This window comes from Sinocyclocheilus grahami, unplaced genomic scaffold (genome assembly GCF_001515645.1).
Source record: "Sinocyclocheilus grahami isolate Dianchi unplaced genomic scaffold, SAMN03320097.WGS_v1.1 scaffold794.1, whole genome shotgun sequence".
In the NCBI taxonomy this organism is placed as follows: Eukaryota; Metazoa; Chordata; class Actinopteri; order Cypriniformes; family Cyprinidae; genus Sinocyclocheilus; species Sinocyclocheilus grahami.
In genome coordinates this window covers 839,311-862,800 of record NW_015505973.1, presented here as the reverse complement: position 1 = coordinate 862,800, position 23,490 = coordinate 839,311, and the positions used below count along the sequence as shown (strand labels likewise).

The following is a 23,490-nucleotide window of genomic DNA, read 5'->3' as shown; positions in this document are numbered from 1 at the left end:
GAGCGTAAGACAGTGATTTCTCATCTGTCTCCAACTCCACAGCGCAACATCTTCTCATTGGAAACCAGAAAACACACAGGAGCTCCGCCCATTGAGAGTTTTGATTGGTGGAGCGCGGAGCGTTCTAGTGATCTGATTGGCTGTTTGTGTGTGTCTTTCGGATGGATGGCTGAAAGAGGCGTGAAGATAAGGCAAGGTTGGTAAGCGTGCTGCACCGGCGGCAGATGTGGCGTCAATTTGAGCTACTCTGCTAAATTCTTGTGTAAGGGTTTAAAAGGTGACATACTAATTAAAAGCACAATTGGCAAAAGTTCATTTATATGACTAAATGTTGTATTTTATAAAATCATTTTCATTTACTTTTGAGATTATAAGCAAAAATAACTATTAATTTTAGTTTCTGGCACAATTTTACAATGCTACTAAATAATTGGATAGGTTTTCAGGTATTTTGTAACAATGTAAATGCACTGTTGATCAATAATACAACTTTATTTGGCCCTGATTAATAGCGTGGAGCATTACATGCGACAAATGTGTTACAGCAATACAGTATTGTTTAATTAATTCTTGTTCCCTGAATCAAAAATGCATACAAATCTCTAAACAATAAAGTGCTCCACAATATGAAGACATATTCAAAGCCCTAAAGAGTAAACATAGATTATTTTTTAATCAACTGGATTAACAATATAAAGACAAAGATTTAGTGTGTTGGAATGAGTCATAAATCTGTACTATACAAAAGACATGACAAAGGCACCAACATCTGACAAAAAATCAAAATCAAAGCAGTCCAGATCTTTTCACATTTGTATTATTCATTTTGGTCTGGCTTATTCAGAAGTACTTTTCAGTGTTTGAACTCCACTGCAAGCCTCCAGATTTCTGCAGCTTTAGCCAAAGTAATTTCCTCTGGAAGACTGTCTAGACCTGGAAAAGAGGTGATGTTCTTCATCTCCAAATGGGATTCCATGGTGGACCTGATGCTATGTTGTGAAACACACACAGAGAGAGAGAGAGAGAGAGAGAGAGAGGAGGAAGGGTGTTCAGTGGTGTGGTTTAAGATCAACAGTTAGCATTGGATTCTATTGTTCTCAGCAGACGCATTCCTTTTCATTCTGACCAGCTGCCTGCTCAGTAGGTGACCAGAGCAGGGCACACTGACAGATGGGAGCCTGGAGGGGTCAAAGTGTGCCTCTGTTGGGTCTGAAAGCCCACAGGTCTCCAGGGAATGACTAGGTCCGGGAGGTCTGCATTGTTGTGATTGAAAGTCCCCTTTCTGAGTAAAAACTTAAAAGGCCCTTATGTCGCTTTGTGTTGAAGTACTTGGTACTAAATGCTATAGGATCTTTTTAGATGTATTTGTTTGGATGCCAGGACATTTCCTGACTTTTTATTTTAAGAACAATTACCCTGAACAATTTGACATTTAATTGTACAACATTCAGGATTGGATCAATGTTTACAATCACAAACCAGATTTCAAAAGTTATACGTTTCATTATAATTCAGTTTAAAAATGAATTACTATACAGTTATTTAAAATACTTGACTGGAATTTTGCTGTATATTTTTCTATAATGTTTGTCATATAACTCTTATTTAATTTTCAAATCAGTATTTCATGTCCATTTATTTATTTGTTTGATAATTAGCTGATGACACTGTGAAGGTTTGAAGGTATTTTGTGATAACGACTGACTGACATCACATTCTACCTTTTAAACTTTACATTTAAAAAGTCAGATGTCAAACATCTGTGAAAAATGGTCAGGCCTACTTTGCCTTTTGTGGCCAGTTTGCCTCATCAAAACCCACCCTCACAAATGGTCCAGAAGGCTGCAATCCAGACGGCTGGAATGCTGGATAAATTATATAAAAATATTAAAAAAATAAGATCAGTTCTTACTCCCAGTGCGGAGCGAAGCCCTCTTCAACAGTGCTGTTGGTCTTGAGCTGAAGGATTTCATGTAGCTCCAAAGAGAAAAGGTCAGTATCTGTGAGCCCAAGGAAAACCTTCACCTGCATTCTTTCCTCTGAAGTCAGTTTATCTCTGAAGCCTTTGGACAGTCGCTGGAATGGATCCTGCAAAATTGTGCATTGAAAGATTTAAAGTAAATGACAGAAATCAGAATATACCTGACCAATAAAGATGCAAACATCATGAATATGTTCTGGGATGACGTTTAAACGATGTCTTAACGTATTATTTAACCGAGCAATATTGTCCAGCTATTCAGAAAAGCTTGGGTTAAAAGTCTTTGAACTGTTGGTGGCACACGCTCTCTTGTTAAAGCTTGGCACACTCTGACCAACACTTTCCCTTGGATTTACAACCCTCGTATATGTCCACTCTCTCTGTTGTTTAGGATCAATCAGAGGAGGTCAACAGAGGTCAGCAGTAATGGGGTCAGTTTAGTGACAGGCTAAATAGCTGAACAGAAGGAGGGAATTAGAAATTAGCTGCCTGTACAAGGAATGCTCTGTGAAAACATTTATTCTGTCTTAAGTTATTCATGCATACACTACCATTCAAAAGTTTGCGGTAAGTAAGATTATTATTATTTTTTTTTTATGTTTTGGAAAGAAGTCTTTTATGCTCATCAAGGCTGAATTTATTTGATCAAAAATACAATAAAAACAATGAAATATTGTGAAACGGTAATATTGTAAAATATTATTATTATTTAAAAGAACTATTTTCTATATTTTAAATGGTAATTGATTCCTGCAATCGCAAAGCTGAATTTTTAGCAGTCATTACTCCATTCTTCAGTAACACAAAATCTTTCAGAAGTGATTTGAATATGCTGATTTTGTGCTTAATTAATTTTTTTTTATTATCAATGTTGAAAAACAGTGCTGCTTAATATTTTTTTTGTGGAAACCATGATGCAGTTTTATCAGTATTTTTTTATTTATTTAATTTTTCAAAAGATAAACATTTATTTGAAATAGAAATCTTTTGTAACATAAATGTCTTAACTGTCACTTTCATAATAATTGAATGTTTTCTTGCTGAATAAATAATAATGAAGCATGCATCCTATAGGCTCAATGTAAAATTAAGTAGAGTCTAGTGAGAGAAGAAGAAAACAAATCCTAGAAATTGGAATGTAATTACTTAAGAGTTTAGATACATAGATACTATGTGATTGGTATTAATGATACACAGTACTATATGTCACAAAAGCTGAATGTCAAATTACCTGTCCTTTCCTCATCATCTGTTCACTCTTCCAGCAGGTAAGGAGCTGCCATGTGGCTGTGCACTGACTAAGCCGGTTCTCTTTTAAAGCCTGAAACCAAGCAGCGTGGAATCAAATTACAGAAGCAGACAGATTATATACGCTGATAGTAGTGGCAAAATAGCTGCTTGATTAAATTCGCTTTTAGTTGCTACTCTAAACACATGCCTCACCCCAGCTATGGTGCTTGAGATGTGTTGGTCCATTTTCAAGGAGTCTGTCAGATAGGACAGCAGCAGAACTTGTGGGTCTCCACCGGTTTTACCTAGGAAACGAAGCCCAATCTCCACAGCACAAACTGCGTCACACACATCAGTGAATGAACGTAGCATTGATCTCATGGAGCTGAGCACAGAGGCCTTGAGTGCTTCCTGTAAATCAGAAAGAAAAAATGAGGCTTCCTTAAGAAGAAAATGTATTCAATTGAATAAATATATATTTATAAATAATTAGAGATTATATTTCTACTGTATGTCACCAATAAACAAGAAGCATTTGCTCCACCGAGACCTACTGTCAGTAAACTGAACGAAGTGCAAAGACACTGAAGAAAATTACCTGAGGCATTTTGGCTCTGACTTCATTGAGGACTTCTATAAAATTCTGATGGTGTCTTCTTAGATATTTATCAGTGTCCTGCATGACATTTTTAATTATGAGTTCCCACTGTAGTAACTAATGAATCTGGTCATATATTTAACACTAGTATGATAATAAGTTTTAAAATGTGTAGACTCACTGTTTGAATGCGTGGTTTGCCTGCAAAAAATCGTCTGCTGAGTTCTCTCTCAATAGCCTTATGATCATTGGAGCTCACTGTTTGCTGACCCTTCTCTAGTTTGTAATGGCAGTTAGCTAACACCAGGGGAAGCAACTCCTTCTCTGGGTGACACAGGGCAAGTTGGCTCTTGGACAGTGCTGCCAATGGCACTTTATAGTCACTGTAAGAGGAAATGCAACCATCTGACATGCAAACAATTTTGAAACACAAATGTGGCAGTAAAGACATTTATAATGTTACAAAAAAACTATTTCAAATAAATACTTTTCCTTTGATATTTTTATTCAAAGAATTATCATATGGTTTCCACAAAAATATTAAGCAGCACCATTTTTAAACTGTGATAATAAGAAATATTATATTAGATATTTGAATGATTTCTGGAGTAATGGCTGCTGAAAATTCAGCTTTGCATCACAGGAATAAATTACATTATAAAATATATTAAAATAGAAAATAGTTATTTTAAACTGCAATACTTCACAATATTACTGTATTTTTGATCAAATTCTAACTTGGTGAGCATAAGAGACTTAAAACAATAATCTTACCAACCCCAACATTTTGAACAATAGTGTATACTCCTATTGAAATACACACCTGTCTTCCTGGTGACAGAGTTTTCTGGCTTCTCGCACAAGACTGTTGTGAGTCTCAGACAGAAGATCTACGATTGCATGGAGACATGAGCCTGGTCCGTGACGACTCAACGAGAGAAACTGCCCAGAGCTTTCCTTAGTTATGTCTTTTTCACAAAGTGTAGGATCCAAACCCAAAGAAGCTAAAATAATGAAACAATATCACTATAATGTAATGTTATAATGACTAAACTCACTTGTATTATTTAACCTTTTTAATTTAGTTTTAAGAGTTTTTTTATTTAATCAGTATAGAATTTTAAATATTGTCCATTTAGCGGTTTACAATGGCCCATTTAATAATTATCACGGACTCACATGAAACACATAATGATAAACCCTGAATGAACTGCAAGTTGTTTTGGATAAAACATCTTGCAAATTCCACATGTATACCTCTACCAACTTACCGTTATTGGATATTTCCATTCTGAGTTGGTTCCACACCTTCATGAAGATCTCTACTCTTTCCGACAATAATTTCCTCTGATGGCCTATTTTCAGTAACATAAATTAGAGTAAAGTGATATTACATATATACAAAAATAAATCAACTAGTTATCTCCAGTGAGTATAAGTTTGACAGACCAGCAGGAATGCATTGCAGCAGTGAAGCGATGGTGTGGGTCTGGTTCTCAGAGCCTGGAGGAAGCACTTTTATTAGATCCGACAACAGAGCAGCAAGTGCCGGCAAATGGATCAACTGTCTTATGCAGTGCACCTGATAAACACAATCACACACATATGGATATACTGTAAGTTTGGGAACATGCTTAAAGTCAATATGAAACCATGTGCTCAACTTCCGTAATGTGACACAAAGGCCTTTATAATTGTTTTATATGCTTTAAGTGAACGAACCTTATTGATAAAAAGGGTGAGCAGGGGTGCTTGACTCTGGTTTATTTGCTGTGAGAAGCTTTCCACCGTTAGGACAGGAGAGGGGCTCCAGAAGGCAGAGTGGTGGGTGGGGCAGTTAGTGGGGAGATGAAGGCTTTTTTGAGGGTCTCCCCTCAGCACCCTCATCAGGGGACTGTTAGAAAGTTGGTTATCAGCTGCAATCAGATCCTGTGCTCTGCCCAATGTCCTTTCCAAATCCTAAAAAAAGAGACAAAGGTTGACTGATGCAATTATATGCATTCAGTGTGGTTATATGACTGAATTTTTACTTATTTGTGTTTTTCAAAGAAACAATTTAAATGTATCCCATTCTTTTCAAATGGTTCACACACTCCTGATATTCAGCAGTATCAAGACTGACCTGTAAAACAGGACTGATGACAGTTTTACAGACTGTGGTCTCCCACTGCTCTCTGTACTTGCGTGTTGACAGACCCACACCGGCACCTGGCGGAGAGAAAAAAATATCAAACATAGGTTTTCTGGTTGTGCAGTTCATTGTGTTGTTGTTACGGTTAACTTAAACTAAACAAAAAATTATTTTCAGTCATTAAAAAGCTGAAATATAATAAAATGTTAATATTCAATGAAAAACAAGCAAATATAGGACATTTTGCTGTGGCAACTCACTGAAATAAACATGTTTAAGTTGAAGTACTAAAATTACTATAACAAAAAAATGGAATACAGTAAATTAAAAGCTATATAAATATTAAAAAAAGAAAGAAAGGGCAAAAGCATGTAGCAAAATTACATAATAATAAAAAAAGATAATTCAAAATATTTATAAATACCACAACAGTATATAAAAATACTAAAATAATTAATTCTGTTCACATGTTATGCTCTTCTCTGTTAATATTATATAAGTAAAATGCATGCAACACTATGAAAAGTTCAAGCAGGTTTAAGTTTAGTCAAGATTAAAGGATACCTGAGGTGGTCTGTAGAAACCTGCTGAAGATTAGATGAATTATAATGGCAGAGTCATCCAAGTTAAGATTTAAAGTCTTTCCAAGGACCTCCATGTCCTTCTCAAGATGTTGCCAGAGGAAATCATAGACATCATTAACATTTGGATGGATCATATCTCTGATGCCCTGTGAAAAACCAAGCCCTTTAGAAAACAGTGCTTTTATTCTCTTACACTAGTGTCCCACTAACTGAATTTCAGTAGTTGGCATTATATAGATAAAACTAATGGAGTTGGCATGCAAGCTTTATCAGCAGGTAATAAGCAAACTTTCAGGGTTCCTTCAAACCTTTTTACCTGTTGGTGGTGAATGGCCCCTTGCAACATGGCCAGGTGAAGACAGAGACGGAGGAGACAGGACTGTGCTGAAGTGTGATTCCTGTTTGGGGCTTCAGACCGGTTTTCAGCATGTCCCAGTATATGTCCAGGTCGTGTCATGTCAGGGATTCCATGAGCTTCAATAAAACCTGCAACTGGTTTATGATTCTGGCCTCCTATACGGACTCCACAAGTGGCACAATTTGACAATTTCATTGGTTTGCCACACTAAATAAGTGGAGAAAAATCAACGATCATAATCAGTTTCACAGAAAATAATGCCAGTTCATTCAAATAAAAGTGAAAGAAAATAAATCTCACCTCTCCTACAAAGCATGCATGTTTGTTAGAACACACTGTAAAGTAGGGAAGAAAGACCAAATCTGTTATGCAGGTGAAATTTAAGGAAATATTTTTATTTTCACTTCATGCACAAGTCACACTCACAGTACATCTTCAGGTTTTCCTCTCCAGTGAGCCACTGCTGGGCCTCACTGGTATGGTCATCAGGCATTGTGGGTAGGAAGGCTCCCTAAGGATGAGTAGAGAAACATAGCTATTTTAAAAATCAGCACGATCAATTCAAAACCCCCAGCGCATCAACATAATGCAAAATGAAGAGTGTGAGCATAAAATCAAATGCAAATCAGTCTAAACCAGGGGTCTCCAAACTCAGTGCTGGATGGCCGGTGTCCTGCAGAGTTTATCTCCAACCCTAATTAAACACACCTGAACCAGCTAATCAAGGTCTTACTAGGCATTCTAGAAACTTCCAGGGAGGTGTGTTGAGGCAAGTTGGAGCTAAACTCTGCAGGAGGACACCATCCTTCCAGGACCGAGTTTGGAGACCCCTGCTCTAAATTCACTCCAAAAATGTGTATTATTCATTAAGAAGCCCTTACTGTCATGTTCTGAGTTTGAGAGGCAATATTGAAGAGGGGAGTCAGCAGCCTGTTCCCACTGTAAAACACTGCGCTCGCATGCACCAGGAGCTCCAGTACAGGACGACGCTTAGCAGGTACACCTGCACTGAGACTCAGGTAAGATCCTGGACCTCCAATCTCATTGGATAACAGAGCAGTGCGAAGATTAGATGAATTATAATGGCAGAGTCATCCAAGTTAAGATTTAAAGTCTTTCCAAGGACCTCCATGTCCTTCTCAAGATGTTGCCAGAGGAAATCATAGACATCATTAACATTTGGATGGATCATATCTCTGATGCCCTGTGAAAAACCAAGCCCTTTAGAAAACAGTGCTTTTATTCTCTTACACTAGTGTCCCACTAACTGAATTTCAGTAGTTGGCATTATATAGATAAAACTAATGGAGTTGGCATGCAAGCTTTATCAGCAGGTAATAAGCAAACTTTCAGGGTTCCTTCAAACCTTTTTACCTGTTGGTGGTGAATGGCCCCTTGCAACATGGCCAGGTGAAGACAGAGACGGAGGAGACAGGACTGTGCTGAAGTGTGATTCCTGTTTGGGGCTTCAGACCGGTTTTCAGCATGTCCCAGTATATGTCCAGGTCGTGTCATGTCAGGGATTCCATGAGCTTCAATAAAACCTGCAACTGGTTTATGATTCTGGCCTCCTATACGGACTCCACAAGTGGCACAATTTGACAATTTCATTGGTTTGCCACACTAAATAAGTGGAGAAAAATCAACGATCATAATCAGTTTCACAGAAAATAATGCCAGTTCATTCAAATAAAAGTGAAAGAAAATAAATCTCACCTCTCCTACAAAGCATGCATGTTTGTTAGAACACACTGTAAAGTAGGGAAGAAAGACCAAATCTGTTATGCAGGTGAAATTTAAGGAAATATTTTTATTTTCACTTCATGCACAAGTCACACTCACAGTACATCTTCAGGTTTTCCTCTCCAGTGAGCCACTGCTGGGCCTCACTGGTATGGTCATCAGGCATTGTGGGTAGGAAGGCTCCCTAAGGATGAGTAGAGAAACATAGCTATTTTAAAAATCAGCACGATCAATTCAAAACCCCCAGCGCATCAACATAATGCAAAATGAAGAGTGTGAGCATAAAATCAAATGCAAATCAGTCTAAACCAGGGGTCTCCAAACTCAGTGCTGGATGGCCGGTGTCCTGCAGAGTTTATCTCCAACCCTAATTAAACACACCTGAACCAGCTAATCAAGGTCTTACTAGGCATTCTAGAAACTTCCAGGGAGGTGTGTTGAGGCAAGTTGGAGCTAAACTCTGCAGGAGGACACCATCCTTCCAGGACCGAGTTTGGAGACCCCTGCTCTAAATTCACTCCAAAAATGTGTATTATTCATTAAGAAGCCCTTACTGTCATGTTCTGAGTTTGAGAGGCAATATTGAAGAGGGGAGTCAGCAGCCTGTTCCCACTGTAAAACACTGCGCTCGCATGCACCAGGAGCTCCAGTACAGGACGACGCTTAGCAGGTACACCTGCACTGAGACTCAGGTAAGATCCTGGACCTCCAATCTCATTGGATAACAGAGCAGTGCAGAGCTCTCTGGCATGTCCTGTGATGTTTTCTCTAATAACGTCCTCCAAGAGTCTGATCTGTTGAGAAAGAGAAAAATGTAGGTGTTTAGGTCTGCCAGGCTGAGTGCTTTGCCTAATTTTCTGAATCTCATAAAGTAAAAGCATTTATGCTCAAACATGTTACTATTGCAGGTTGGATGAAGTTCTGATGGAGATCAGAACAATACTTATGTGAATTAAATATTTATAAATATGTAAAACTATGTTGTCATCTCAAATTTAGTCCTACACGGATTCTGAATTCTGGATGTTCACTAGTGATTAATAAAATCATAAAACCTAACCAACTCTTACCTGTGCCTGAGGATATATAGCTCTTTCAGGTGACATGAAGCGACAGGTGACCTGCCTGAACACAGCTAGAGTCAGCAGGACATTTTTCAAAGGGCCTGAACCACTTGTTGCCTGAAAAAAAAATCATTAATGGATCAAATGTGACAGTAACATTTCTATTTCAAATATATGCTGTTATTTTGGACTTTCTATTCATCAAAGAAAAAACAAACAAACATATCACAGTTTCCATTAGGGGTGGGCGATATGCCAAAAATATCATATCACAATTCTTTTCTGAAAAACCCCAATTCACGATTTTATCACAATTCTTTGTCATGTTGCTTTTACTATTTTGCAAGTAGTCTAAAAACAAACCTTACAAGGTAACAAAATATAAAATAAAAAAAGATTGGCGGACATCTAGGCCAAAGTGGGCGAAGATAAAAATCTTTGTCATTATTTTAACTTTGTTATTAAAAAATAAGAACAAAGACAGACATTACAAATACACATAATATACAAATAAAACAAGCAGTGCTTAATTTTTCAGTCACAGTAGGTATATTTAGCAGTAGCATTCAATAAACTGAATGAACAAATATAAAAATAAAGCATATATTCTTCACTGTATAAATTATACATTGATTCTTAGTAAAGCAACTGTATTAATGTTCATCAGTCAAGTGATTATTCTCTTTGTTTTGTTGTTTTATTAACATTAAATGAGATGAGTTAAATGAGTTCACCCAAAAATTAAAATTTGTTGTTTTAAACTTGAAAGAGTTTTTTTTTCGGTTGAACATAAAAGTTATTTTCAAGACTGTTGGCAACCAAACGGTTATTGGACTCCAGTGGCTTCCATAGTATTTTTTTTCCTACTATCAAAGTCAATGGGGACAATTGTTTGGTAACCCACATGCTCAGGCTCAGCACAAGAAAGAAATTAAAACAGGTTTGGGACAACATGATTTCAGACATGAAAGATAACTTAGTCCAGTAATCAGGCGTTGTTTGATGGGCTTTTTAGTGCGTGCGCTTCAGGTATATGCACTCAGAAAAGGTGCATGTCAGAACAGCACACGAATGAAATGTTTAACCGGCATGGCTTTAAAGCACATGGAAATAATGTACTTTTGTGATTGCGAATAAATGCAGTGTCCTGTGAGTGTAACTCTGCCGCTGAGTTAACATTTGATGTGAATGTATGTCATGTTGTACAGTATATTGAGACAGAAGCACCAGAACTGCAACTGAATGTGCGCTGTAGCACGATACTACGATATTTCTTCAAAAGCAGATGGTGGAGACAATTTAATCATTCACGATCAAAAATCGTGAGTTACAGTTTCCATAAAAATGTTAAGCGGCACAACTGTTTTCAACATTGATACTAATAAAAAAAATTTCTTAAGGACCAAATCAGTACATTAGAATGAATTCTGGATCATATGACACTAAAGACTGAAGTAATGGCTGCTGAAAATTCAGTTTTTGTGTGTGTGTTGTTTATTTAATACAGATGTAGACTCTGACCCGTAGTGCTTCTTTGAGGCCATTTGTTGTGCCTTCTTGCATTGCTTCTCCCACTCCATCTCTAAGAGTACGGTATGACTGACCACAACACAAGAAACGATCCACCTCTGCAGGAATCAACCTCTGTAGAAGAGAAAACAAACAACAATGATCATAGAGCAGCTACTTTTTATTAAAAAAAAATATTTTTTTAACCCACAAACTCAATTTTATAAATTATCTACAATATTATAAACATCCTAAACACAACATCATTTGAATGGCCGTACATGAAGCCGTAGCATCTTTGCAGGGAAGATCCATTCATAATCAGTGCTGCTGGTCAGTGCTTGCAGACAGTCCATGCCAGCATGCCTGTTGAGTGCTCGAAGCAAGTAAACTCTGTACCAGTCATTGTTACCATATTCACACACAGCCTTCACCTGCTCCAAAAGCTTTAGCTCAGCTTCCTCAAAATTGTCTAAAAGACACCAAACATATGGAAAGGTTGCAGAATAAAACATAAAAGACATGTTATTAATTTAAGCAATATACTGTAACTGCCATGAATTGGTCAGACCAGAAGCTCCTCGTACCAGTTCTTTTGCCGATAATTCTGGACAGGATACAGGCAGCAGAGTCCAGACACATTCTGAGGTGAGCCATAGACAGCAGAAACTCAGCTGGGTCGTTCTGTCTGGAAGGTGTCTGTTTACGAGCCAGTCGGCTAAGGAAGTTTGAATTCTCCTTCAGATGTCTATCATCTCCATTTAATCCAGAACAAAACAGGGAATCCTGGATAAACAACAAATCTGCTTTTAGAAACAAACATGCAAATTTGAAATAATAATTCATGTGGCTGAAAGTGGAATACAACTGTTGATGATTATACCTCGTAAAAAATGACAAAAGTTTGTAGTGCATTGCTAAGCATTTGCTAAGATACTTTGGACGGTGGCTAAGATCTTGCTAGGTACTTGCTTAATGGCCCAAAACAAAAGTCTCGCCGTATGGCTAGGAATCATGGGATCTTTCACCCCTTTTTTGTCCACCAGACAAAAATCCTAAGTATAATCACACTTGATGTACCATTCATGTCTGTGGTACAAAATGGGTTAAGCGCCAAAGTTTTGTACTTAAAACAGCGCAATAGTAAAAGTGATACTTGGCTCAGCAAGCACTATTATTGAGTGAATACATGGTGCAAAGACGCCTGGGCTACTTGATTATGACACACCTGGAAACAGTTAACAAAGAGCCGGTAGAGTTCAGATCTGTCCTCTTGGTCCAGAAGCTTGTTCTCCAGGTTTTCTACGTGCTTTTGTATATGCTTCTTTACCTGTTTGAAGCTGAAGAGATTATCTTATTACAAAATGTTCTTGATTGGCATAAAGGCCAATTCACACTGCACCGACAGATGCCTGTAATCTGACAAAAGCCAACTGAACATGTTCAATTGCCTATAACAAGTGCCAACCAATGTCAACAGACGTGACAAACCCCAACGAAGTGTCTGTTGCCATTGGTCAGCGTCTGTCGGTGCAATGTGAATTAGCCTTAAGCAAAACTCTCAAAACTCACTTCATAAAGCCAATACTGCATATTTAAAGTCATAAACAAAAGGTCACATGCCTGGATGTGGTAATGTGTGTGTATGTGTTGTCTGTATTGCAGCACCTGTATTGCAGAAGAAGTTTCGGCAGCACAGAGCGCACCACAGGGCTCTGGTCAACACACTCCAGGAATGGGGTGAGCTCTCTGGTCTTATAAACATCTCCTGTAATATATACAGACATGTAAACATAAACATAAAAAGCAAATTATAGAGTAAATTGCTCTTTCTAGATCTTTTCAATTCGATTATTAGATAATTAGATTGAATGATTCGCTCTCAAACTCGATGATCTGTTCAATGCAGATTATTATGACTTAAATTTTGGCCTGTTCGTCCCACTAAGCTATTGTATGATTTCAGAAGACTTGAAATATAGAATGCAAGTCGCATGAACCACTGATGTGATATTTTAATTCTAAATGTACGTCCTTTTTGAAATTCCTGTTCTCATTTATTGTAATTGCACTGAAATTGACAACCATGTACAGAAATTTCATTTCGCGATGAAATATTCCACAAGGAAATCCACCCGCCTTGTGCTGAAATAAGGAGAGAGAAAAGCAGTTCCACCAGGTCCTCTGATGGATCTTGATCATCAGTCAGACAGAAACGAGAAACCAACTCCAGGAAAAAGGCATTACAGCATTTTCTTATTTCTTTATGCTGCTTCAGGTCTAAGCTGTAATAGATACAAAATTAGACATTACAGCCAAACAAATCAACCACAGTAAAGAAGCTAATTGTTCATTGTACACCCATTCGGTCTAAATGGATATCTGAAGTTACCAAGAACAAAGAATTGAACTCACTCTATAGCTGTGGAGACAGTGGGACGGTAGTTGTTCGACAGAGGTGATCTGCATATGGGACAGAAGTCCGCTCCTTCTCTCTCTGTAGATCTTCTCAGACAGGACAGACAAAACACATGCTCACAAGGAAGCGCAGCGGGCTCTGACAGATCTGATAGACAGACAAAGCACTTCACACCATATCTGTGAAGAAAAAGTATACAGAAAATGAGTAAGTAATCAAAGGGTTTATTGTTGGAATAGCACAAGCTAAACAAAGAAATACTGAAATCCTTAACTATCATTAATATTTATAAAACAGTACCGTCAACAACAAAAAAAACATTCAATTATTCTTAGTCAATAAACTGCAGTTTTAAAATAAAATTAATATTATCACATGGTTTAAAATAAAATCAATCATATCCTATAATATTATACAGCTCAATTCAAGTATACCGCAGTTCTCTGCTGATGGATTCCTCGTGAAAATCATTGAGTATGCGGATGATTTGCTGAAGATTGTCTTTGCTCCTCAAATCAGTAGACCGTTCCATTAGCTGTGAGAGAGGAAATATAAGCAGCATGTATTCTAAGGACTTTTGGGGTTTTAAACTCATACTTGCTTTAATGCAGCATCTATCCTGATCAAATTTGCACATATTTTACCATCATACTATAGTCTCATTATGAAATGAGGGGCCTACAAAGGTTTCCTGTACACCAATGTCTCCTACAAATGTAATGAACAGAGCAGACAAAAATTCGAGACTCACCCCATGTAACTGACTGCAGAGTTTCAGAGTCAGTGCTTTAATCCGTTCATCTCCCACTTTCATCTTGATGACCACCTTTTCAATGAAAGCAGCCACTAGCAGCATCCCCTGCCACACCGACCTAAGGAAATAAAAGATTTGTGTAAGAAATTATGTGATATGACCATTTTGTTAATATGAAATCATGTTTTCAAATGATTCTATTTTCTAAATCTGCAACATTCTTCATAGCTCACTTTATAGAGTCCAGGTGTTTGAGACAGCCATGGCTGCAGAGGGCACTGTAGACAGGACTAAGCACTCTCTCTAAACATGGCTGAAGTTGCTCAACTCTTTGCAAGAAGGTCTGGCATTCAGATATTGATGATACTGGTAGAAGCTTTGTTTCTTCAACACAGATACCAACAGCTAGAATGTCCTCACACTGTCATAAAACAGAACAAGAAGACAAATCTCTTTAAACTCATCTAAATATTGTTTCATTAGTATGTTGTTTATTTGCATCCCCATTAGCTTCCACAAAGTGGTTGCTAATCTTCCTGGGGTCCACAAATCTGTACAAAATGTGTATAAATGAAGTATGGAGTATAATGACTGCACATACTGGTCACTTATTTACTTGTAGTTATTTTGCTACATAACTGTAGTTTAAATAGGCACTGGAATCTATCACCAGCATGTGATGACTAACTAAAAAGTTTTACTGGTGAACTGCATAAGACTGAAATAAGTCATTCTAAATCAACATGGAAATTCATGTTGCACTCCTGCTCCTCACCATATCAGGGCTCTCTCTCTTTAATCTTTCTTGTTGGATGATGCAGACCAGTTGAGGGTTGACCTGAAGGGCATGGGCTAATGTGTCCAGGCGTGGGCTGTAGATTTGAGCTGCGGCAAGGATCCATGATGGAGAGAGCTCAGGAGTTACTGACATCTCCATCTGCAGAGCAAACACACAACCCCGCACTGCACAACAAAATACCTGTAAGAAAATGCACACACACCCATAGACACCCACATTAGAACACTAAACATGAGATTGTGAAAATAAATGTTCAGACTGATAAAACCTATCTATCTTACCCCATGCTCTTCCTCAGAGTGGATTTTGAATGAAAGAAGGACATAATCGGTCAAGTAGCGTTGACCCAACTCGACTTTCTCTTCCTCTGAGAGTTTCTGAATATAGCTGCCCAGTCCACTGGCTGATACAGCACTAACAAACTGCTGAATCCTCACATTGCTGCCTTGCTCAGAGCCTGAGAGAAAATGCAAAAACATGGAGTAGCTGCAGATGTTTTATGTACAAGATGTTTTATGTACAAGAAGTGAATGTAGTATCTGGTTAGCTAACTGGCCAACTGTAGTCAAACACAAAACAAAAGACCTCACCTCGTACAAATTCTGATTCCTCCCACAAACTCTGGCAGTATGTTTTTATCAGCCAGCTAAAAGGGGCAGCACAAGGCCATTCTACTTCTCCAATAAACAGGTGACACTGCACATTAATCTCCTGATCTGGAGCGCTAAGAAAATAAATCCATCTTATCAGTTACAGTTGGATATTTAAAAGCATTTAATTCCTCATTTAATCATAAGCAGGTTTCATATATTTAAAGATACCTGGCATTTTGTGAAAGGTTTAGGTCAAGGAGCTGTTGATCTTCAAAGATATTCAGCCAGAACTGGGCCAGACCCTCACTGAGCCCTTCTCCATACAGTAGGTACAAGTTGCGGTCTCTGTCCAACACTTCTAAAACTCGGGCAAACACTGGGGTCAAAACACCCTGTAGGTTGCGCCACAAAGTGTGCCTGAACAAACACAGAAATGTTTTGCTAGCTTGTTAGTCATCTCTAATCTACGGCTGATGAAGTTTGAGATTATTTTAAAGGCCTTGTGTAAGGCTTACAAATAACAGTTCTGTAATTTTATTCCCAGTTCAAAGTAGTTCCACACCATTATTTTTTCCACACAAGTTTTAATTATCTGAGATTTTTATCCGACCCTTTTTCATTAACATAATAAAATCTGCACTAAGCACTGGCTGTTTTTAAACATCTGAGATAGATAGAGATAATAGGTTGTTAATGCTAGTTGCATTACAGTACTGGAGTACCTAAGTGTTCCACCTTCCTGCAGAGCTTCACGGTTCTTTGCCACTTTATAAACCCAGTCTTCTGCATTAGGAATTATTTCCTCCTTCTGCATCAGTGCGAACACCAGCCTCCTTAGCAACACTTTCTGGAACCGTACTTAAAATACAAATGCACAAACATTTTTTCAATGGTATTTTACATACACAGTACAGGGGCTTAATTGTGACAACAATTGACATAAAACCAGCTGACCTCCTATCCGCCCAGGGTCACCTCTCAGAAGGCCAAGCAATATGTTCATGCGCTCCATACTCCTGGAGGTTTTTTTGCCTGTATCTCTCAGCAATGAAACAGCTTTCTGGGTGCAGGATCTCAATAGAGACAAACTGTGTAGATGCACTAAATCTCCCTGACAACCAATCAAACACAGTATTTCTGTCAGGAGGTATGAAATTATTTTTGATATAGCACATCTCTGATGTATATGTTTAAACCAATCTATTGTGAGCGTAAAGGATTTTACCCTCTCACTTTCTGGTCCACTTGTATCCATTTCCTCAGATTCATTGAAATCTGTATATATATATATAGATAAAAAAAAATTTAATTCATGAAGAAAATGTGAGTTGTGCTTGTAAAGTTTACAACTACAATACATGGTGTTGCTAGGGTGTTCTAGGTATTTGTCAAGGAGCTGTTGATCTTCAAAGATATCTAGCCAGAACTGGGCCAGACCCTCACTGAGCCCTTCTCCATACAGTAGGTACAAGTTGCGGTCTCTGTCCAACACTTCTAAAACTCGGGCAAACACTGGGGTCAAAACACCCTGTAGGTTGCGCCACAAAGTGTGCCTGAACAAACACAGAAATGTTTTGCTAGCTTGTTAGTCATCTCTAATCTACGGCTGATGAAGTTTGAGATTATTTTAAAGGCCTTGTGTAAGGCTTACAAATAACAGTTCTGTAATTTTATTCCCAGTTCAAAGTAGTTCCACACCATTATTTTTTCCACACAAGTTTTAATTATCTGAGATTTTTATCCGACCCTTTTTCATTAACATAATAAAATCTGCACTAAGCACTGGCTGTTTTTAAACATCTGAGATAGATAGAGATAATAGGTTGTTAATGCTAGTTGCATTACAGTACTGGAGTACCTAAGTGTTCCACCTTCCTGCAGAGCTTCACGGTTCTTTGCCACTTTATAAACCCAGTCTTCTGCATTAGGAATTATTTCCTCCTTCTGCATCAGTGCGAACACCAGCCTCCTTAGCAACACTTTCTGGAACCGTACTTAAAATACAAATGCACAAACATTTTTTCAATGGTATTTTACATACACAGTACAGGGGCTTAATTGTGACAACAATGGACATAAAACCAGCTGACCTCCTATCCGCCCAGGGTCACCTCTCAGAAGGCCAAGCAATATGTTCATGCGCTCCATACTCCTGGAGGTTTTTTTGCCTGTATCTCTCAGCAATGAAACAGCTTTCTGGGTGCAGGATCTCAATAGAGACAAACTGTGTAGATGCACTAAATCTCCCTGACAACCAATCAAACACAGTATTTCTGTCAGGAGGTATGAAATTATTTTTGATATAGCACATCTCTGATGTATATGTTTAAACCAATCTATTGCGAGCGTAAAGGATTTTACCCTCTCACTTTCTGGTCCACTTGTATCCATTTCCTCAGATTCATTGAAATCTGTATATATATATATAGATAAAAAAAATTTAATTCATGAAGAAAATGTGAGTTGTGCTTGTAAAGTTTACAACTACAATACATGGTGTTGCTAGGGTGTTCTAGGTATTTTTAGACCCTAAATATGGCTTGGGTCTTTCCTTCAGTGCAAGTCTGTGGGATTTTTATTGCCCATCAGGTAGAAATTTTAAGATGAATCACTAACACTTTACCTCAACAAGCTGCATGATCTGAAGTATAATTTTATGTTTCAAATTTGTTAATACAAAGGGTTAGGGGATTGTTTAAATATCCAAGTTGCTGTCAGCTTTTGGTTGTTGGTACCTTACATACCTGACTCGACTTTCTGGGAGATGAGTTTACTTATAGGTATTCCACAAAAAGCCTTAAGATTTAAGCTCATGTCACCGGAATCTCTGAGGTCATCAATATGTGCTGATAGCCAAACTCCTTTAGTAAAAAAGATACTTGTTAAGAATAATTATTTGACAATACCTAAACATACTGCAAATGTTTCACCTGACAAAAAACTTACCTCCTTGAAAGCCAATGTACTTGTTGCCACTTGTTCTACATTGTTCACCAATTCGGGAGAGCTTTGTGATAAACACAGTATAGACGTTGCAATCATCTGACTTTAAGGACAGGATTTCATTCATGGTACAGTATCTAAAGTAAGAGAAGTCACATAAAATGTCATTAAAGATGATTTTGACTCCTGTTATACAGGGTGTTAATAAATTGAAATCTGATTTAACCAGCATTAAAGGGACTTACTTTGCCGAAGCAATAAGTTCATTTTTGCACAATGACTCTTCCATGTCCATCTGAACCAAAAGAATGTACAGAGAAAGTCCAGATTCCCTCAGGAAGGACCTTTGGAAAAAGAAGTACAATGTTTAGAAAATTGTTGACCAATTGTTGTGAAAGGTACTGAATAAAGTCAACAAAAATAATATAAACATTACCGTATCTTGTTGCAAAAAGAAGCTTCTGTGTCAAATTGGTGTAAAGAGAGCAGAAGAAACCGCTCAGTGGACAAATCCAAGGCCGGGGCAAGATTTCTCACATCAGCTTCAGTGAGAAGACTGGAGAACGTGGTTACCTAACAGAAAACATATGCATTGATTTTGCAAGGTAAATTGGTAGATATAACACCATGTCCCGACCAGACGTGACATGATAAGATTCAAGCAACAAACAATTTGTCTGTCCATACGAGACTCAACATAGCTACACGATGCGACAGAATCGATCAAAAATCACAGCCAATCAAGAAACATAATCAGCACCTGAGATTATCATCGTCATAGTTTCTATGCTGTTGTGACACAATGTAAGACATACAATCAAGTAAACATGCTGCTTAAAAGTCTTACAAGCATTACCTCCAAGAATCTGCTCTTGTCCTGATCATTTTTGTTCAGATGGTTGTCTAATAGGTCTCTGAGAGATTGATGGCTTTGCTGATGGAAATACATTCTCTGAAGTTTGTCTCTCTCCTGATTTCCAAATTCCGAATACTTTAACCTAAGTACCGAGTCTGGTGATGCACAATTCAAGAGAAAGCTTTTGGCAGTTTCATAGACTTCCTCTTCCTCGTCCATGGTTTTGTTTGAGTATATTGTCTCTAGGTCAACAGGCTCTTCATCCATTTTCACAAGATCAGAAGTATCTCCAAGGTTCTCAATGTCTTCATGAATTTCTGCATTCTGTTGCTCGTTATTCTGTAGCTCGTTGTCAACTTCCATTGAGGCACTCTCTCCTTGTGTCTCATCAGGGAATTTGTTCATTTCCTCTTGAGACTCTGTCATATCTTCATCTTCATCAATGTGATGAGCCTCACTTTCCTTTTGCTTCATGTATACGTCCTTAGCCACATTAATCTTAGAGCCCTCTTTACTTGGTTCACTGATCTCATTCTCGTACTTGGGAATGCAATGGAGTTCATCATTTTGAGCAGCTTTATCATGGCCCCGTTTCTGTATTTTCTCTAAAGCCTGCAGAAGTGCACTGGCACAAGCATCCCCATGGAAACCAACAAAGGCATCTGATAAGCTGAAATTTGCTTCAGTAGATTCAGATTGCTGAACTTTTGAGAACTCTTGTGCCCACTGTTTGAGTTTCTCCAAAACTCTGTGCTGCCAAGGAGTCAAATCTGTACTCCTATCAACTTTGTGTTTCTCCAGTCTGTTTTTAAGTGGAACAGGAAACCTTTTGTAGACTTTTTCCTGGTCCTCCACCACAACCAGTCTGAAGTCTTTGTGAACTCGACACTTTACTCTATGTGAACCAAGTCCCAAGTCAACATAATTCTGTCCACTGAAGCAGACATAGTATTGATTCAAGGCATCATACAGGCTCTCATACAAATTGAGGAGATTCAATAGGATGACAGTTCGACCTGTCTCCATGCATGCCTTTATTCTACTCACATTGCGACATATCTGGGCATACTCCTGGTCTCTGGGAAATCCTGATCCAAAGACAATTTCAGGGCATGTATAGTTCTCCTTGGAGAAAATATGGTGTTGGATAATGTACAAGGCAGCATTGTTAGTTGTGAGCAAAAGAAGGTACCGGCACTCTTTGTCACTGTGGCGGTCAAGATTTTGTTCAATCATTTTCAGTGTACTTGGCCTTTGAACTTCAAAGTTCTGGAAGATATTCCGAAAGTAATCAAGAGGATCAAAATCATCCCTTTGTCCACTGAAGTTTCTCAACACAGCCTCTGCCAATTCACTGTCAGATGGCTCTTGATCTGAACTGTTGACTGTTGCAAACATCATTTTCACCAAGCTGTAATAATCTCGGAGTCCAAAAAACTGTTCACTGTCCGTTTTACAGATGTCTAGGTAGCCCTTTGCTAACTTTGGCAGGAGGTGCTTGATTTTGAGAAGAATGTTATGGGAGGATGAGCAGATTCCTTCGGCTGTCTCTACTAAGTCCTTCTCACTTGGGTCCCAACGGGACACAAAAATACCTCTGTTCATTTTTGCTGGATCGAGAGCCCAGTTTGAGATTCCAACAAATCCAACCTTCATATGTGGCTGTGGGTTATCACTGTCTATGCATCCATCCTCTAGAAGGGGATGCAATGTCTTCAATGGCATCTGAGGAGAGTCCTCTGCAAGTCCTATTTCATCCAGAACAACTACTGACACATACTCATCAAAATTCTTGTCCTTTTGGAAACGGGCACAGTTCCGAAAGGTTCCAATGATTCCTTCAGGGCTTGAGTGAGGGCTGCATTGAAAAGACACCATGTGAACTTCCTTGAATTTCTTGAATAAGTCGCAGTGAGAGGCCTGGCGCTGCATTGCATCTGCTATAACAGTCTTAGCAAGCGATTTTGAGCTCCCTGGCTTGCCAACCAGAAAGAGTGGAATTCTCAACTCAATGCAGACCACCATGAGGAAGACATTTTCTTTCAAAGCCAGATTTTTGGCAATTGTATCTCTTGTTTGGACTTTCTCAAGAAAAAAGTCTTGGCATGAAGTTATCTCCTGCTCCAGTGACTCTTTGGAGTTGAATGGAAAAGGAAAGCATTTGCTCATATCCGTTAAGTATGCCCCTTTGTTTTCAAGTGATGGGTAATAGCAAACACCCATGGCAAGCACCAGGCACTTCAAGGTCATCAGCTCAATTTCAATCAAGTGGCATTTTGGAAAAAGATCATCTCTGTGGTTGTAAAACCAAACTAGGACACACATTGATCTCTCCACATCCCTAAGACTTACAAAGCTGCATTCATCTGCTTGTCTACGCATGTATCTTTGAGAGGCAGCCAAAACTTCTGTGATTACACTCTGGCATGCATGGGGCAATTCATGATCTCTCATTTGTTTTCGCACAATTTGGCGGATATAAGAGAGTTCTGTTGAATCGCTTAATTGTCCAAAATCCCATACCAGGGGCACCATGCTTGGGGGTAGAGGGTGCACACGGTACACAAGCTGTCTCATGGGAACTTTACCAAGGCGATCCTCTGTTTCTTCAGCTTTCACTCTGTATCCTAGCCCAGCACGCTCCAAGCGGTCAATCATTTTGGGTGTGTGTCTTCTGTATGGATTGCAGGCAGCAATTATTTTCAGACCACAATTTTTCTTCAAAGGGTACCCTTGTACAGTTTTGTCACATAGCACTTCCTTGATGGCAAATATTGCTTCAGTTGTGTTGGCTTCATCAAAAAACAAAACTGTGTCAAGTTCATATTTTTGACGGTTGTTCTGAGCAAGTTCTTCTGCTTCCTGCACCTTCCTATAGATTACCTCAGAAGTAGTACCTCCATGAACTTTGACAAGTTTCATGTTTTCAACATCTCTGTCTTCACGTTGCAGATCACAGAGAAAGCGTATAAGCCGTGTCTTCCCACAGCCAGTTTCTCCCATGATGATCACTGGAATCTCACATCTGAATCTCATATGAATAGCCAACATCTTCATGACATTGTCAGTAGTGAGTTCATACGTAGGGTCTGGATCAAATTTTCCTTTTTCCCAGCCTTTTTTGGCACCAACAACAAAGGAAATTTTTCGTATCTTGTCTTCTCTGGACAGGTCATCAAAATTCTCAGAAAGGTTAATTCTTTGTCGCTCAATGTCTGAAAAGAGATCTTGTGTCATCACATTTCTCATTAACACTTTGCCACTTCTTGGATCAACTGCATTAAGAATTGTCCCATTTTTCTGCACATGGAATCCTAAGAAAGACATGGTGAAATGGTCTGCATTGAAAAAGATGTATGGGTGAGGTTCATTTTCCCATTGTTTTCGAATAGATAGTTTGGCTAGGATATCTTCCTCATTTTCGTTCTCAGAGAAAAAGGAGGGGCTCTCATCAGAGATGTCAATGGAAGGAGAGGCAAAGTCTTGAGCCATGTGAATCATGAATTTTACTATGAAGTCCTTGAAGCCACTTAAATTGTCAGCAAGGAAGTCTGGATCACAGAACAAGGAATTCTCACAGTCCTTAAGCTGCAGATTAAGGAACCAGGTAAAGTGCTTTATTTCTGCCCATGATGGGTCCTTCAATCCATAGTTTGATAAAAGATGATGGAGACAGTCAACCGGATCACCTTCTACAGATTGAGCTTGATATTTGAAACGATCCAAGTTCACATTCCTGTTGAATCTCTTCAAGTATTGGTAGGGTCTCTGAATGGCCTCACTTTTAAACTCTTCATTATCCATCAATGGATCTAAGGATGTGTAACCCTCATTTTTTCTCCTGATCTCCAAAGCGTTGACATCTTTAGGAGGTCTGCAGAAGATAGTAGGTAGTGTATGCAAAAATCCATGTGTTATCTGTAAAAAG

The 23,490-nt window shown here is 38.5% G+C and overlaps 1 protein-coding gene across 1 annotated transcript in view; it reads right to left on the bottom strand.

Annotated features, from left to right (window-relative positions):
• Positions 1–824: 824 nt before the first annotated feature.
• Positions 825–23,490, bottom strand: part of rnf213b (ring finger protein 213b) — a 30,591-nt gene continuing 7,925 nt past the window's right edge. The window contains exons 19-62 of the mRNA XM_016246314.1: positions 19,563–23,480; positions 19,143–19,279; positions 18,952–19,050; positions 18,710–18,843; positions 18,508–18,624; positions 18,125–18,174; positions 17,854–18,010; positions 17,622–17,757; positions 17,132–17,316; positions 16,989–17,038; positions 16,718–16,874; positions 16,486–16,621; positions 15,992–16,180; positions 15,761–15,894; positions 15,452–15,627; positions 15,147–15,350; positions 14,605–14,792; positions 14,369–14,489; positions 14,052–14,152; positions 13,614–13,796; positions 13,338–13,483; positions 12,867–12,966; positions 12,427–12,538; positions 11,786–11,984; positions 11,480–11,670; positions 11,211–11,333; positions 9,696–9,806; positions 9,339–9,419; positions 7,764–7,922; positions 7,309–7,393; positions 7,183–7,217; positions 6,841–7,089; positions 6,505–6,670; positions 5,932–6,017; positions 5,532–5,768; positions 5,259–5,391; positions 5,081–5,164; positions 4,633–4,813; positions 3,991–4,192; positions 3,810–3,887; positions 3,425–3,622; positions 3,213–3,302; positions 1,913–2,088; positions 825–989 (exon numbers count right to left, since the gene is read on the bottom strand). Of these exons, the coding sequence (XP_016101800.1) occupies positions 854–989; positions 1,913–2,088; positions 3,213–3,302; positions 3,425–3,622; positions 3,810–3,887; positions 3,991–4,192; positions 4,633–4,813; positions 5,081–5,164; positions 5,259–5,391; positions 5,532–5,768; positions 5,932–6,017; positions 6,505–6,670; positions 6,841–7,089; positions 7,183–7,217; positions 7,309–7,393; positions 7,764–7,922; positions 9,339–9,419; positions 9,696–9,806; positions 11,211–11,333; positions 11,480–11,670; positions 11,786–11,984; positions 12,427–12,538; positions 12,867–12,966; positions 13,338–13,483; positions 13,614–13,796; positions 14,052–14,152; positions 14,369–14,489; positions 14,605–14,792; positions 15,147–15,350; positions 15,452–15,627; positions 15,761–15,894; positions 15,992–16,180; positions 16,486–16,621; positions 16,718–16,874; positions 16,989–17,038; positions 17,132–17,316; positions 17,622–17,757; positions 17,854–18,010; positions 18,125–18,174; positions 18,508–18,624; positions 18,710–18,843; positions 18,952–19,050; positions 19,143–19,279; positions 19,563–23,480 (9,930 nt within the window). The 3' untranslated portion in view covers positions 825–853. The remainder of the gene's footprint in view (positions 990–1,912; positions 2,089–3,212; positions 3,303–3,424; positions 3,623–3,809; positions 3,888–3,990; positions 4,193–4,632; positions 4,814–5,080; positions 5,165–5,258; positions 5,392–5,531; positions 5,769–5,931; positions 6,018–6,504; positions 6,671–6,840; positions 7,090–7,182; positions 7,218–7,308; positions 7,394–7,763; positions 7,923–9,338; positions 9,420–9,695; positions 9,807–11,210; positions 11,334–11,479; positions 11,671–11,785; positions 11,985–12,426; positions 12,539–12,866; positions 12,967–13,337; positions 13,484–13,613; positions 13,797–14,051; positions 14,153–14,368; positions 14,490–14,604; positions 14,793–15,146; positions 15,351–15,451; positions 15,628–15,760; positions 15,895–15,991; positions 16,181–16,485; positions 16,622–16,717; positions 16,875–16,988; positions 17,039–17,131; positions 17,317–17,621; positions 17,758–17,853; positions 18,011–18,124; positions 18,175–18,507; positions 18,625–18,709; positions 18,844–18,951; positions 19,051–19,142; positions 19,280–19,562; positions 23,481–23,490) is intronic.